This window comes from Perca fluviatilis, chromosome 8 (assembly GCF_010015445.1).
Source record: "Perca fluviatilis chromosome 8, GENO_Pfluv_1.0, whole genome shotgun sequence".
NCBI lineage: Eukaryota > Metazoa > Chordata > Actinopteri > Perciformes > Percidae > Perca > Perca fluviatilis.
In genome coordinates this window covers 20,673,222-20,687,037 of record NC_053119.1, presented here as the reverse complement: position 1 = coordinate 20,687,037, position 13,816 = coordinate 20,673,222, and the positions used below count along the sequence as shown (strand labels likewise).

At 39.5% G+C, this 13,816-nt stretch overlaps 1 protein-coding gene across 5 annotated transcripts; it reads left to right on the top strand.

Moving 5' to 3' along the window:
- Positions 1 to 350: 350 nt before the first annotated feature.
- hbp1 (HMG-box transcription factor 1) lies at positions 351 to 11,602 on the top strand. 5 transcript variants are annotated; one of them, XM_039807871.1, is made up of 11 exons: positions 351 to 437; positions 1,724 to 1,895; positions 1,991 to 2,168; positions 2,633 to 2,753; positions 2,903 to 3,017; positions 4,371 to 4,489; positions 4,892 to 5,048; positions 5,302 to 5,446; positions 6,669 to 6,956; positions 10,314 to 10,438; positions 10,583 to 11,602. In XM_039807871.1, exons 2-11 carry the CDS (start codon positions 1,823 to 1,825, stop codon positions 10,738 to 10,740), a joined length of 1,479 nt encoding a protein of 492 aa, XP_039663805.1. In that variant the 5' UTR covers positions 351 to 437; positions 1,724 to 1,822; the 3' UTR covers positions 10,741 to 11,602. The 5 variants fall into 5 exon arrangements, with proteins under 5 accessions (XP_039663805.1, XP_039663809.1, XP_039663808.1 ...); XM_039807875.1 differs by having other exon boundaries at positions 10,314 to 10,455; XM_039807874.1 differs by lacking the exon at positions 351 to 437 and adding an exon at positions 454 to 475.
- Positions 11,603 to 13,816: the final 2,214 nt, after the last annotated feature.

The window sequence follows — 13,816 nt, the reverse complement described above, 5'->3', positions numbered from 1 at the left end:
TATAATGGAATAGCACACTTTCGAAGCTTTTCATTCATTCCTTATTCATACAGTCGTTCATTAACTATATGATGTAGTAAAACAGTTAAAGCAATTGTTTTTATGTACGAGGGAGGACAAATAATCTAGAAAGGAATGTGAGTAAAAATGTATTTCTTGCTGTAGTTGCAACATTGAAGGTAAATAAATCATGTATTGTTCCTGTCATTGCCAATCAGCTGTTACTGGGTAGTAACAGGCATGAACGTTCATCCAATCATATGATGATCAACAAACTAGGCCCCACCTTCAATATTTTTCTCAACAGTATCGACCAATAGAATACCCGGATTCTTATTATTGACGTTCTTATTCACCAATAGGAGGCTTTGTCTGGAAACATTCATTCCCACCCTTCGAGTGAATGCCAGAGAGTTTCTTGATGGCGACAAGGTTTGGTAAGTGGGAAGTTGACTACTTTTCGAAGAAATTAAAGGTTCAAACTAAATTTTAACTTAAGCGGTATGTGATCAGTGTCTTTACAATTCTACCATGGTGTTTTAGCGGGGTTGTCACGCGTTTATTTGATGTCGAATGACAGGTTGTGCTCGACAATGTTTTTTTTCGCCGTGACGATTGTTTTGGTGGTAACAAGCCTAACCGACAGCAGTTTTGTGTATCAAAACATAAAAAAACAAGTCTTTCAATTGGTAGAATCTGCCTTGATTCGTGTAAAAATGTCGTTTAAAGGCCTCGGGGTTTTCGTGTCATTCATTTTGAACGGGGCAGAGGTTGCGTCATGCCTCAACTTGTTGACATTCTTTTGTTTACAATGTAGCTAGCTAGACCATAGACTAAAAACACGACAGCCTCTGCGTTTGAACTAAGGACTGCTGCTAATTTTGAGGAGTGGGAAAACAGTAGGCCCGAGCTTCAAACTGTCTTTTGTACTTGATAATAATTTTGAAACGTTAACGGTATGTCATTCGTATATCCGCGTTTACGAAGTCAAGCAACGGTTTGTCAGAGCTTGCAGCGACCATTGATGGTTTGTCAGAAAGCAACCGTTAGTTCTTCCTTGTGAACTGATTAATTTTATGTTCACAGCTTATTATATATATATATATATATATATATATATATATATATATATATATATATATATATATATATATATAATTTTACTTTGCACGACGCCAAATATATCAGACAAAGACTTAATTTTACCCTGTCATTGATATTCTTTCACATTTTTTCAACTTCGTGTTTTCGAGCTTCTATTACGCTACTTTTCAAAGCGAATCTCTGCAAATTTTCACTTTTGCTACGCAGTTATGAATGAATGAGCTCTGGTACGCATGCGCCAGATCCTTTTTTAAGTTTATAAACAAGGCCTCCACGCAGCGGGTCACATGACTAGTCACAGAGGTATACTGTCCCGATTCAGAACAAAGGATTCCCTAAAAGCTTCATACCTTTTCATTGATGCATGCAATGCATGACATGTCTTGCTATGATAACATACTGCCTGGGGTATATTTTTATTTTCCGCGGCCTTTTACGGATTATGTGTAATGTTTTTTACTCTATGGATCCGTTCGTTATGTCAATGAATACAACAAAAATCCGCTGAACACCATTCAGACTTATGTATGTAATTACAAAAAATGTCGTTATTGCTTAAGTCTAATTTAAACTAAGGAAATAGATTGTTAAAGCTCTTGGGTTGTCCCTTTTTCTTTAGCATAAAATCAGCTAATGTGGCAGAATATGATGATGGAAGCTGAGTAAACTGACCTGCAGCCTGTTAAAAGAAATAGAGGAACAACAGAACATTGTGAGAATGGACGAGTCTTTCGATCCACTCAAGTGCAACGAGGAACTGCCTTCCTCACCTGGGTGCCACATGGATTATGGTAAAATCCTAAATCAGCAACAAGTCACATTCTACATTTAAGTAAACTGAACTTTTCCACATCAATTATGGGTATTATTGTTGACTTCTTCCTAGATGACATGCCAGAGTTGCAGGAGGTAGAGGACCAGAGGTCTCCAGGGTTATTTCAGGTTGGAGCAGGGGTGTCTCACCAGGAACTCAGCTGCTCCCCCAACACCAACTGGCTCACTGAGCTCGCCAACATTGCCACCAGTCCTCAGAGCCCCCTGTTGAAGAGCGTCCCACATAAGAGGTTCGTACCAAGGCCAACTACCATACAAATCAATAGTCTGATGAGTGCATACATTGAAAGAGAAGTTGACAACCCCTGTTAGAACATAAGTACATAATACCCCAGGGTGGGTATTCCACAAAGTAGGATTGGCAAATTAGCCAAATAATGTATAAAATGTTATGAAATATCTATTCTGTTGATTTTTTTTTGCAATTATTGAAGTAAATGACCCAATATTTTGCAATTATTGAAGTAAATGACCCAATATGTTTACATCATTACAACCAGGATATCGCAAAATCATTTTCACAGTAAACCTGGCTAATGTTGTGTTGTTGAATACCCCTGCTGGTGTTAAACAACAACCAATCAGCTGTCTGTAGATTATAAATATCACTTATATTTTACTTAAAAATATAAAGTGTAGCCAATGACTATATATGACCATCATATATATTTATGACATTGTCATTTTATTCCAGATCATCTCCAGTCCACATCTTTGGCAACAGTAATAGTTTACATTCCTACGCCCGTCCCCCATTAGCCAGTAGTGCACCCAACCCGTCCAGAGGCCACCTCAGGGAGCGCAGGCGTGTCAGGGTAACCTTTCACCTTTTGAAAACCTAAAAATCATCCATTTTTGCAGACCCAGTGATTATTTCCTAAAACATTCTGTATGACATGTATACTGAAATTGTTTATTTTACTGATGTAATAGTAAGATTTTTTTTTATTATTATTTACAACAGGCTAGCAGTGAATCGGAGTCTGGAGTTTTCTCAATGTCCTCATCTTTTTCTGATGATGAAGACATGGCCTGGTCTCACAACTGGCCCTCCACAGCCTGGCATTGCTTCCTTAAAGGTGCATACGTACACAACCATGTACATACTGTATGCATTCACCAGTATACACCTTACTCACACACACTGAAGTAAAACCTGTGTTTTTCTAAGAATTTGTTGAAAGAAAAAATGGTCTTAAGAATTATACCTCATAGCTTAAAGGCACAATCCACAGTCTAGTGTAAGTACATACTCCCCATTAGAAAACAAGCCATTCATTCATGATTTCTTAAATCTATCGTTTACATCAGTAATGTATAGGGTTGGGCATCGAGAACCGATTCCTACTCGGAATCGTTTCAAAAATTACGATTCCATCGGAATCGTTTCTTTATTGGAATCGTTTGGAGGATTTGGTTTCAAATCAGATCATGGGTTCAGAATTTAACATGCGCAAGTTTTGGATTCCGTAGCGGCCAGGCGCTTGTTGTGTTGTGCTCTAGTGTGGCTTTATTTTACATTGAAAATGCCCCGTCAAACTGCAACCCACCTTTGAATCAAAATAAAACTTTCCTCTTATTTGTGAAATAAGCATGTGACCCGTTTCAACTCCACCCCTCAAAGAATCTGAATCGAGAATCGATAAGAACCGGAATCACAAGGAAGAATCAGAATTGGAATCAGAATTGTTAATATCCAAACGATGCCCAACCCTAGTAATGTAAAACACATTTAAAAACAAAAAACAAATATAAGTTGAGAAACACAATTATATATTTTTTATCCTACTCTTCTGGAATGTTTGTGAATATACCTGTAATTAATGTGGTCAAAACTGTACTGATTGGTTGCTTAACTGCTATGCCCTCAAAGTGTGCTTATGATAACTGATGACTGTTTTGGACTGAAGCTGTAGAGGTGCTGACACTAATCTTTTGTTAAAGGTGCTCTAAGCGATGTCACACGTTTTTTAGGCTACCATATTTTTTGTCACATACAGCAAACATCTCCTCACTATCCGCTAGCTGCCTGTCCCCTGAACTCACTGTAAAAAACCCGGTCTATGTAGACAGCCCAGGCTATACAAACGGCAACAAAAACTAACTGCGCCAACCTGCACCACGAAACATAACAGTGTTCCAGCCAATAACCGACAAGAAGGATTTTGGGGTGGGGGTTAGGGGAGTTAGTGCACGGAAAGGTGGGGGAGGGGACGGGATGAGGAGGAGGGAGGGGAGAGCTAGCCTCAGTTTCTCACTTTCTTTACAACCAGGTTGAGCATGAGTAAACATTGGTACGAGCAAACATTTGTAAAGAAATTCCGACCTCAGGTGTCCAAACCACAGTATTGCATCCATTTTCCAGCATTCTCTTCTCTTTATCAACACACATTTGCTTATTTATCATGTCACATTGTTGTGTTGATATTCAGGAACTCGCCTGCGCTTCCATCGAGGTCCTAATGTGGAGTGGCAGGAAGCTGATGAACTCAGGGATTCTGATGATGACTCAGATGATGAAACCATGATGCCATCGTCCTCCTCTTTTAAGGTAGTGAGTTTAGTATTTCTTAAAATGATTCATAAGAATCTGCTATACTTGGGAATACTTTACTGCTGTGTACACCTTAGTATTGCTGCATTAATGACTAGATGACTGCATGATGCAGTGTGATGTCAGTGGACATGATGGCTTGTAATGAATGGCTTGTAATGGCCACAAGGTGGAAGCCAGGCTAACAGTGGATGGACAGACAGTTAGTAACTAAGTGCATGAATAAAACCCAACATCCTTGATGATTTGCAGTAGTGGTCTCATTTAGTATCATAGAAACCAAGTGATCAGGAACCAAGTTGTTTAAACACCAATTCCTCTTTGTTAGTGAGGTCCACAAGCTAATCGTGCTGGTGAGTAAAGACTTTTCTTCCATTTTTTCTTTTGCTTAATTTACAGAGATATGGTTTAGAGGGTCTGAAGTTGGTGAGCCACGAAGAGACAGTATCTTTTGGCCAGGCAGTTCTTAAACTGACCTTTGACCCTGGTTCACCCGATGATGGCCTTTTAACAGCTGAATGCCGATTGGATCACCCATTTTTTGTCAAAAATAAAGGTAAAATAAGATTTTTTGAAAATAATTCTTAGATTTCTGTTCAAAATCAGTACACATTGACTGCAGGTTGTGTTCTCCAGCTTTGTTGACAAAATGTCAAAAAGTTTTTTTTTTTGCAATATGTGAAATTGGTCATTGCCAACAGAAGCTTCCACTGACCAAATGTTTGCCAAATGCAAAATACTTCATCTTTTGCTTAAATAAATGGTTTTATGATCAAAGTAATCTGTAATTTACCATCTGTGTTTTTCAGGGTGGTCTTCCTTTTATCCGAGCCTTACTGTGGTGCACCATGGGATCCCTTGCTATGAGATGCAGTTGGGCAATGTGTGCCTGCCACCAAACCACCCAGAAGCCATTAACTGTGATGACTCTGTTGTCTTTGACACTTTCAGAAGGTACACTCTTAACTAAACTTAAAGTGGCTGTAATTTATATATTTATATAACAATGTATAAAATTACAACGTGACAGTTTGAAAGGGGTCGCTCGTAGTGATGAATATACATGTGCAGAGAATTATCACCTGACTGCAAGCCAGACCCACATTAAGATGTTGGGTCTGGGAACTCACCATTGACAGGGCTCAATCTGAGGGGCGGGTTAAACGGTTGTCTTTCAAATTCCCTCTGCACGTAATAGGATAGCGCTACAACCAGGCAGAGCAATGAAGGAGGTAGCGAAGCTAGTTGATAGATTAAACTTTTGCCGTATCCGGTCGGCAAAACTCCGAACACATCTTCCTTTTTTAAGACTGATTTCTGTGCCGTTCTTTGTTCTTTTCTCAAAGAAAAGCTTAACTCCAAGTCTTCCAGAAGACTGCTGTTCCCAGCAGCAGCAGCAGCAGCCATAAGCCCACCCACTGACTGTATACACGATGTGATTGGCCTGACCAGAATTTGGTTTTTCCAGCTCGCAAGCCAACGGAGAGTGCCTAGACCCCCCTGGCTGCAAAATAAATTTGCTGCCACTAGGGTGCGTCTAGATTTCTAGGCTAGCTCCTCTCGGCTTCAAACCTGCAATAACATTTTTGGCCACTTGGGGATCACAATTTGAACACAATATTCCTGCTGTTTTTCACTGAAAACAGCTGCCCGCTGCGGCTGAAAGTGACACTATGAGAACGGTGGAATTGAATTGAATCCGTAAAGTTGCAGACTGAAAGCTAAATAGAAATGCAAGCAATAATCAATCACTTGTCAGATTTTTAATTTATCGCCAACTATTTTGAAAATCAATCGGTTTGAGTCACAATTCTTTTATTCCACCTTCTTAAATGTGAATACTTTCTGGCATTTGAGGACGTCTAATCATCGTCTCTACAAGACGATTTCTATATCGCTTTAATAAAATAAACAGATGAGTTAGAAATATGGTGTGTATTCTAAAAACAAAATAATTGGTTTATAAATATGTTACTGCAGTTATTCATTATATAGCAAATCTACAATCATTTACATATCCAGTATTTGTATATTTGAGACATTTTTTGACGAGTGACAGGGTGACATTTTGTAACAAACAGCAAACGTACACACTGGAAAAATAACAAATTGCAGATTAAAGTGTGATAGATTAACAAAACACAATATTAATGTCTGTCTCTCTTTTCTCCTGCAGTTATGACTTCACCCCACTAGACTCCTCAGCAGTGTATGTTCTAAGCAGCATGGCTCGTCAGCGCAGGACCTCCCTGTCTAGTGGGGGTGCTGTCAGTCCAGACTGTGATAAACTTGAGCGCTCCAGCTCTCCACAATCCTCGACTGGCAAATCAAACAGGAGCAACACCTCAGGGACAGCCAGTGGTGCCACGCCTACAAAATGCAAGCGGCCAATGAATGCCTTCATGCTCTTCGCCAAGAAGTACAGAGTGGAGTACACACAGATGTATCCTGGGAAAGACAACAGGTATGCAAAAGTCAATAAGATCCAGTGCACTTATACATAGGGTTTTGTATTGCAGACTTATCTAATTTAGGCTAATGAATTTCTATATTACCGTGTCACATTTTTAAATACGCTCACATTAGCCTTGCATTCAATGTAATTTCCTGTAAGAGGATGTGATGTCACAGGTCCAGGTGTGTGTAGTAAATAAATATTTAGCAGAGCGATCACGAACAGTAGTCTATGAAAGTCATATGACAGTTGTAGTCTAGTTGTGTAATGTACCAAATAGCATAATGGCACACACTGCGTTAGTGTTTCTTTTGCCAGACCCTCCTTCAAAGCGCGCAAGTGGCATTCGAGGATGGGAGGAAAACATGCTCTGGTTTATTGGCATTTCTTTAAACCGATCAGAATCGTCATGGGCGGCGCTCAACTCCACACAGAGCCGCTGCAAAATAGTCGTGCGAAAGAAAATTAAGATTGGACAGATAGTCTAGCTAGCTGTGTCAATTTACCCTGCAGAGATCAGTCAGTAATAGTCCTCATTAATCCACCGAATTTGCTGCACGGGAGCAATCCCGGAAGTTGAACGTCAAGAAATATAAACTAGTGTTTCTTTGACCAACGTGGACATGTCCGACTGCAAGTTCATTGGAGCTGACTGGAGATCACAACGAAACAGCAGAGACATGCCTGAATGAGAGAGGGAGTAAAATTCGTAGGGTGGAAGTATAATATGACCGTACTGTTAAAGCACAGTCTCATTTTGTGTTGACATGTTAGCTTATGAAGCAGAGGTACTGTTAGGCTACGTTCAGACTGCAGGCCAAAGTGGCCCAAATCCGATTTTTTTGGGGTCAAGTGACCAGGTCAGGCTTCTTCAGAAGTAGTGTGAACACTCAAATCTAGCCCAGATCTGATTTTTTCAGATCAGATTCAGGCCACTTCCACATGTGGTCCTGAATCCGACCCAGATCTGATTTTTTTCAATGCGACCGCAGTGTGAACAGCCAAGGCGGATTTGATGTGACTTTTACCTCAAAAACCCTCGCTGCGGCCACTCTCCCCGCGGGGAGGGGCGGGGCCCCCTGCTTCCAGTGCGGCTGTTAACCTGGGCGGACTGTCCTCCGTGTTCCCCAACCGCGCGTCGCATCGCCAGGGCGGGGATCGACTCACCCCCCCCCCGTCTGTAAACACGGACCAAGGAGTTTAACGCGCTCGCGAGTCAGGGTCTCCCCGTGGTGCAATGAAAGTGAAAGCCGGCGTGCGCCGGCTGAGGTGGGATCCCGGTCCCTCGGGGTCGGGCGCACCACTATCCATACACCACCGGCCCGAAGTCGCGCAACGCCGGGAGGTGGAGCGTAGCGAGGGGGCGTAGAGTGGTGGAGGCCCGTGTAGCGGTCCTGACGTGCAAATTGGCCGTCCGGTCACACAGACCTCTGTAGTGAATTTGCAGCCATAACCCCGCAAATTTGTCTCTCTTCTCTTCAGTCTTCTCCTCCTCAGCATCTGCGCATTAATGTTATGGCTGCCATTACACAAACATTTTAATAAAAATAAAATAAAAATAAATAAATAAAAGCGAAAATGCTGATTTCCTCCATAACCTCCCTAACTTTAGTGCAACAGCGTGCTGCGTCTGATGTCATTGTTAGTGTTCTTTTGCGCATGCGGGTCAGTTCAAAACCGCAAACAGTTCACACTGGAATCTGATATAGGCCACATTTTAAAAGGTAATGTGAACAGCCAAACAAAAAATCGGATCTGAGCAAAAAATCTGAATCAGGCATTAAGAATTGCGGTGTGAACGTAGCTTTAGAGAATGAGGGTAGACACAGTGTGTATTGACAGTTTAAAAACAGAGACCCTCTTTGTGTTGTTAATGAGTGAACCAGGCTAGAGCTGTCAAGCCCAAAGCTACAGACTAAAAGTCCATGCCATTATATGTGAAGCTTTGTAGTTTAACAAAGAGCACAGATGCGCCCGGTGGAAAATAGGGGTGAGACCCCAATGTTGGGGATAAAGTAACACAGCAATGGTCTTGGTTTGTTTGGTAGCAAAACTGAATGAGTAGTGCTCTCTCCTTTAAGACCCACCATTAAAGAGCCCATGAGCAATGCTTCTTTGGACCATTTTTTTAAGCCAATCATGTCCCAACAAGTGTTGTTTCCACTACATGTGTTAGTTTAGGTTTCTTTCAAAATCATTCTAGGGTAGAAGTATAATCAAGCTTTGCCTTCAGTGTAATTATGTTTTATTGGACCATTAAACATGTTTATTGTATAAGTCAATTCTTCATTTAAAGCCACAGGTCTCTGTTTCAGCTCTTGAGGTTGGCAACCCTGCCTTAAACTAAAGGCCTAAATTGATCAAATTAGTTTTTTCAGCGTGTCTTCCGGGTCTTAAAAAGTATTAAAGGTTGATAAATCAATTTAGCGACAATTAAGGCCATATCAAATATTAAAAAACATCTTTCATGAGTTTTGAGACATCATGAGACATTTGTAATGGCATACTTTACTGACTTTTTAAATGGCACTTTTTTATGGCATACCTTTTGTTATGACATACTATATGATGACTTTTTATGACATACTATACCAGGCGTCGGCAACCTTAGGCACTGGCAATATGTGTGCAAGAGAGTTATTGATGTGTTGAAATCATGGTTGAAATGCTGAAGCACTCTCTCATCCACATGCCAAATTACAACGTTCACAGTTGCGCGACCTGTTATTTACAGTAGTTTGATTGAGTCATATCTCTGACTGGGAACAATACAAAGAGAATTAGCCTACCGCTGGTGCAGATGAACTAACGCTAGTCTTGTTACTGTAAGTAGGCTACATTAAAACCTTTGTGAGTTAAAAGCCAATAGGCCTACTTATCAATGCACTCACCTGTGTAGACCGGCATAAACATGTAGAAAGCGATATTTCAATCTGCTCTGTCTGCTCAGTAAACTCTTGTCCACCGCGCTGTTTTACGCAAACACAGCCCTACTCTGCAAATAGCGAATTTTTACAAAACAAGCTAAAACAAACGCAGTCGGTTTGTAGTCTGTTTATCTTAGTTTGCAGGGAATATTGAAATTTGGACAAATTCTTATAAACTTAAGCTGGCTGAAGAAACCATCGTCTCTGCTGGAGTGGTAAATATGGATGCATTATAATACCAAAACAAATACATGTGACTACTTAATATGCACGTGAATGACGCAATCGTTATGTTCCTGTACTTCATTCTTGATAATGATGCTGGTTGTGTTATTATTATTTTTAATACTATACTATACTATGACTTTTTAAATCTTTTTTAATAAAATTTTTATGGCATAAAAGTCCTTGCTCTTCTGTCTCTCACCTTAAATTCCAGAGCCATTAGTGTCATCTTGGGTGACAAGTGGAAGAAGATGAAGAATGAGGAGAGGAGGATGTACACCATGGAGGCCAAGGCTCTAGCTGAGGAGCAGAAAAGACTCAATCCAGACTGCTGGAAACGTAAAAGAACCAACTCCGTAAGGAGAAAAGTCACTGTACTATAACATCTAGTAGCAACATAACATCTAGTTGTTGTTTTTTTTATAACATCCACATTGTACGCTGACATTACATGTTAAATTATTTTATGTGGTCTTTCAACAGGGTTCCCAGCAGACCTAGATAATCCCCCAGAAACCCCAGCTGCTGGCGTTTTGACAAGGAGAGGTGCTGGACAGAGTTTGATGGAGTGCTTGATGCCTCTTTGCTCTCCTGTATTCTTGAGACTCAACTGTGATGCTGAATTCACTTGCTTTTTGTAACCTTAAACCATTAGAGACAAACCAGAATTATGAACTATAAACAAAACATGTAATCTAGTCACTAACAGTGCATATATTTTCTAATATCTTTAATTTCAAAGATGTCTTAATCCCCTTATATAAGAATGAACCTCCTCATTTATTCCAGGTTATTTCATATTCAGTTGGAGTTGGAGTTGGAAAATGAAAGCCTGTGGTGCTATGCTTCAGTGTAGAAGGGGCAGTAAACAACAAGTGTCTATTTATAATTGTAAAAGGGGAAATTTTAGCTAACTTTTTCACAACTGTTCAAATGGATTATATTTGTAAGATTCAATATATTGCACAGATTGGTAACCCTTTCATACATTTTGTAATACAGTATATATTCTGCAGCTCGACTATTGCCAACCGTTTGTGATGCTGCCCTGCCACGTTTTTTGATTTTTGCCCAACCACCCAGCCATATGATGAGAGGGCTTTCAGCATGTGGTGGTGGGTTCAGTCACAAAGCACTTCAGACCTTCGCTGGAAGTCTTTGTATCTTCTGCACTTTATATAAATATGTAATCTAAACCTTTACAGCCATTGTATACTGGTGCAAACCATTTGTATAATACAGCTAGTATCTTGACAGTTAGCCGTTTGACACATTCATGGCCCACTAGCTGTGTTCTGCTTTCAGGTTGCTCTCGAATTTTAAGTGCTTTGTTCATAATGTACAGGTTTCACAGCCCCAACAACCTCTTGCACAAAATACCCTTGTATCATATTATAAATACTTTTTTAAACTTGCATCTTATCCAAGTGTTTCGTTATTTTTTATAAACTGTAATCAACCTGTCGGGATGCTTGGCTTTGTGAATACATGTTTTTGCCCGTCTTTTGTTTTGAATTATTATTATTATTATTCCTCTCATGAACAAGTGTGTTAAGTGACATGATGAACCAGGCAAATTGGATCTCAAGCTTTAAGAGCTCTTGAACATCTACTGTTTTTAATGTCCGACCAGTAAAGTCTGACGTTTCCAGGTAACGACACAGTGTTTTATTCTTCTGTTTTTCTCTGCTACAACAAAACCAACATGCACATATGCTAACAAAGCCTTCCAAGGAGTTTTACTGAAGCATGACTATTCACTCCTGGGCTGAAAGACACAGTGTTAAAGGTTTTAATTGAAATCTTGTGCTCAATGGGACCCTGGCCTCTTCCCCTAGAGATGAAAAGAGATCTGAAAGGAACCAAAAATGAAAGAACACATTATCATAAGCTGTCAACTGGAGACAATGTTTTAAAGGAAGACTTGCATTTTCGCACAACATCCAGTTAGATGTAAAAGATTTGCTTAATTTACCTTGTGGCTTGATGCTTGCACAGACATAAAGAAATTATAAAAAAAACTGGTATTGATATGCAATATTATTGTCAATTTAGTCAAGTCAATTCTGATTTGTATAGCCCAATATAATAAATTTGTCTCAAGGGGCTTTACAATCTGTACAGAATAAGACACCATCTTTCCTTTTTGACCCTCACTTCAGATAAGGGAAAACTCCCCAAACAAACCTCTTTAATGATGGAAAAATGGAAGAAATCTCAGGAAGAGCAACTGAGGAAGGATTCCTTTTCCAAGATGGACAGATGTGCAGTAGATGTCGTGAGAGCCAGAGGGTGCCGTAACTCCATTTTTGTTCAGTGGAAGACATGCCGCTTTCCCCAAATGATATAAACATCTCTCATCTCAATCCTCTCTTTGTAAAGGATAACATGATTATAAGGTCAACATACTGAATCTGTGGTTTAAGAAAATACCATGTCACAGTTATAAAAATAGCAGTTACTACCTTACCTTACTATATGTTTAATCCCTCAAATGATATATGGACATTGGTTAGTTATTATTTTCATTATCTGCAAGTAGAAATGGTTAGTCTGAAAGGATGAGTTTCACAGCCCTGTGTGCTTCATGAAATAACAATGATCAACACCCTGCAAGCCTCCCAAGCATTGGAATCTAATTATAGCATTTCCATAACAGGCCACCCCAAAATGATCAGAGTTTAATACTTTATGGAGTTTGTGAGGAAATGGAAGTTGTGTTGGATATGCTTCTGCCTCACCACTATTGTAAGTTTAAATTGAGCACTAAAAGACTAGTAGTTATTGCTGCCAGAAATTAAAAGCATTTTTCATATGTTGTCACAGTTTTGTAAATTAAAACAATGTGTCACTGTCACGAGGCAGATTACACAATATAGAAGCAGAGTTGTCCATTTGAGAACTTTACTTTGTACACACCGTGAAGGAACACGGCATGCTTCTGTAAAAATACACACAGTTGGATCTTCTAACCTTTGATTTCTAATGTCGGCTGTGCTGAGGTTTAATTTAGGATTAAAACAAATGTACATGCAATCAATCAAAGCTGTGGCAAGCTAGATTTCAAGTTATTTTTCTTGAAGAGGTTCAAAGTATATTTATTGTCTGTTACAGGGAAATTTGGATTCATACAAAACACACAAACACAGATGGACACAATAATAACAAAAAACAAGACATTGTATTTAACAAAGTGGTTCAGTTGGAGGTTATTCAGCGTCTAGGTAAAAGTACAAATAAACAATTTAAGCTATCTGTGCAAATGAGCAATCTACAGGCAACAATACTATCTACCGTTTAACATGTGATTGACAGCAGGGACAAAGGATACCTTATATCTGTTGGTCCTTGAAATCATATGTTGAAGACTTAAGTACAGCAAAAATAACGCATTCCTCTTATTAATTTAATGCCACTGGCAATATGCAGAGAAAGGTGTAGTTTTGCACAAATGGCTTTCATTTATGCATAAGGTCTTTTGACAGGAAAATTAAAAGGAAATGAATACTAAAATTAACTATTAGAATGGAGAGAAACAGGCATCATCAATACTGGCTTCCTCTTAAATCAGAAGCTGTACCTTAATCAAGGCTTTCCAATTAGGGGCAATTAGCTTTAGTAATTTACTGAGCGATAGAATCTCTGTCTTTGTTAGAGAAATGTGTTTGTGTGGCAGTCATCTCTAAATAGTATTTTGTTATGGTTGCATGACATTGA

Excerpts from the sequence above, each read along its gene's own strand:
- hbp1 (XM_039807871.1), top strand. The coding sequence starts at position 1,823 with ATGGACGAGTCTTTCGATCCACTCAAGTGCAACGAGGAACTGCCTTCC. Across the intron at positions 2,754-2,902 it reads GGGAGCGCAGGCGTGTCAGG|GCTAGCAGTGAATCGGAGTC; the intron begins GTAACCTTTCAC and ends TATTTACAACAG. Across the intron at positions 6,957-10,313 it reads TATCCTGGGAAAGACAACAG|AGCCATTAGTGTCATCTTGG; the intron begins GTATGCAAAAGT and ends CTTAAATTCCAG.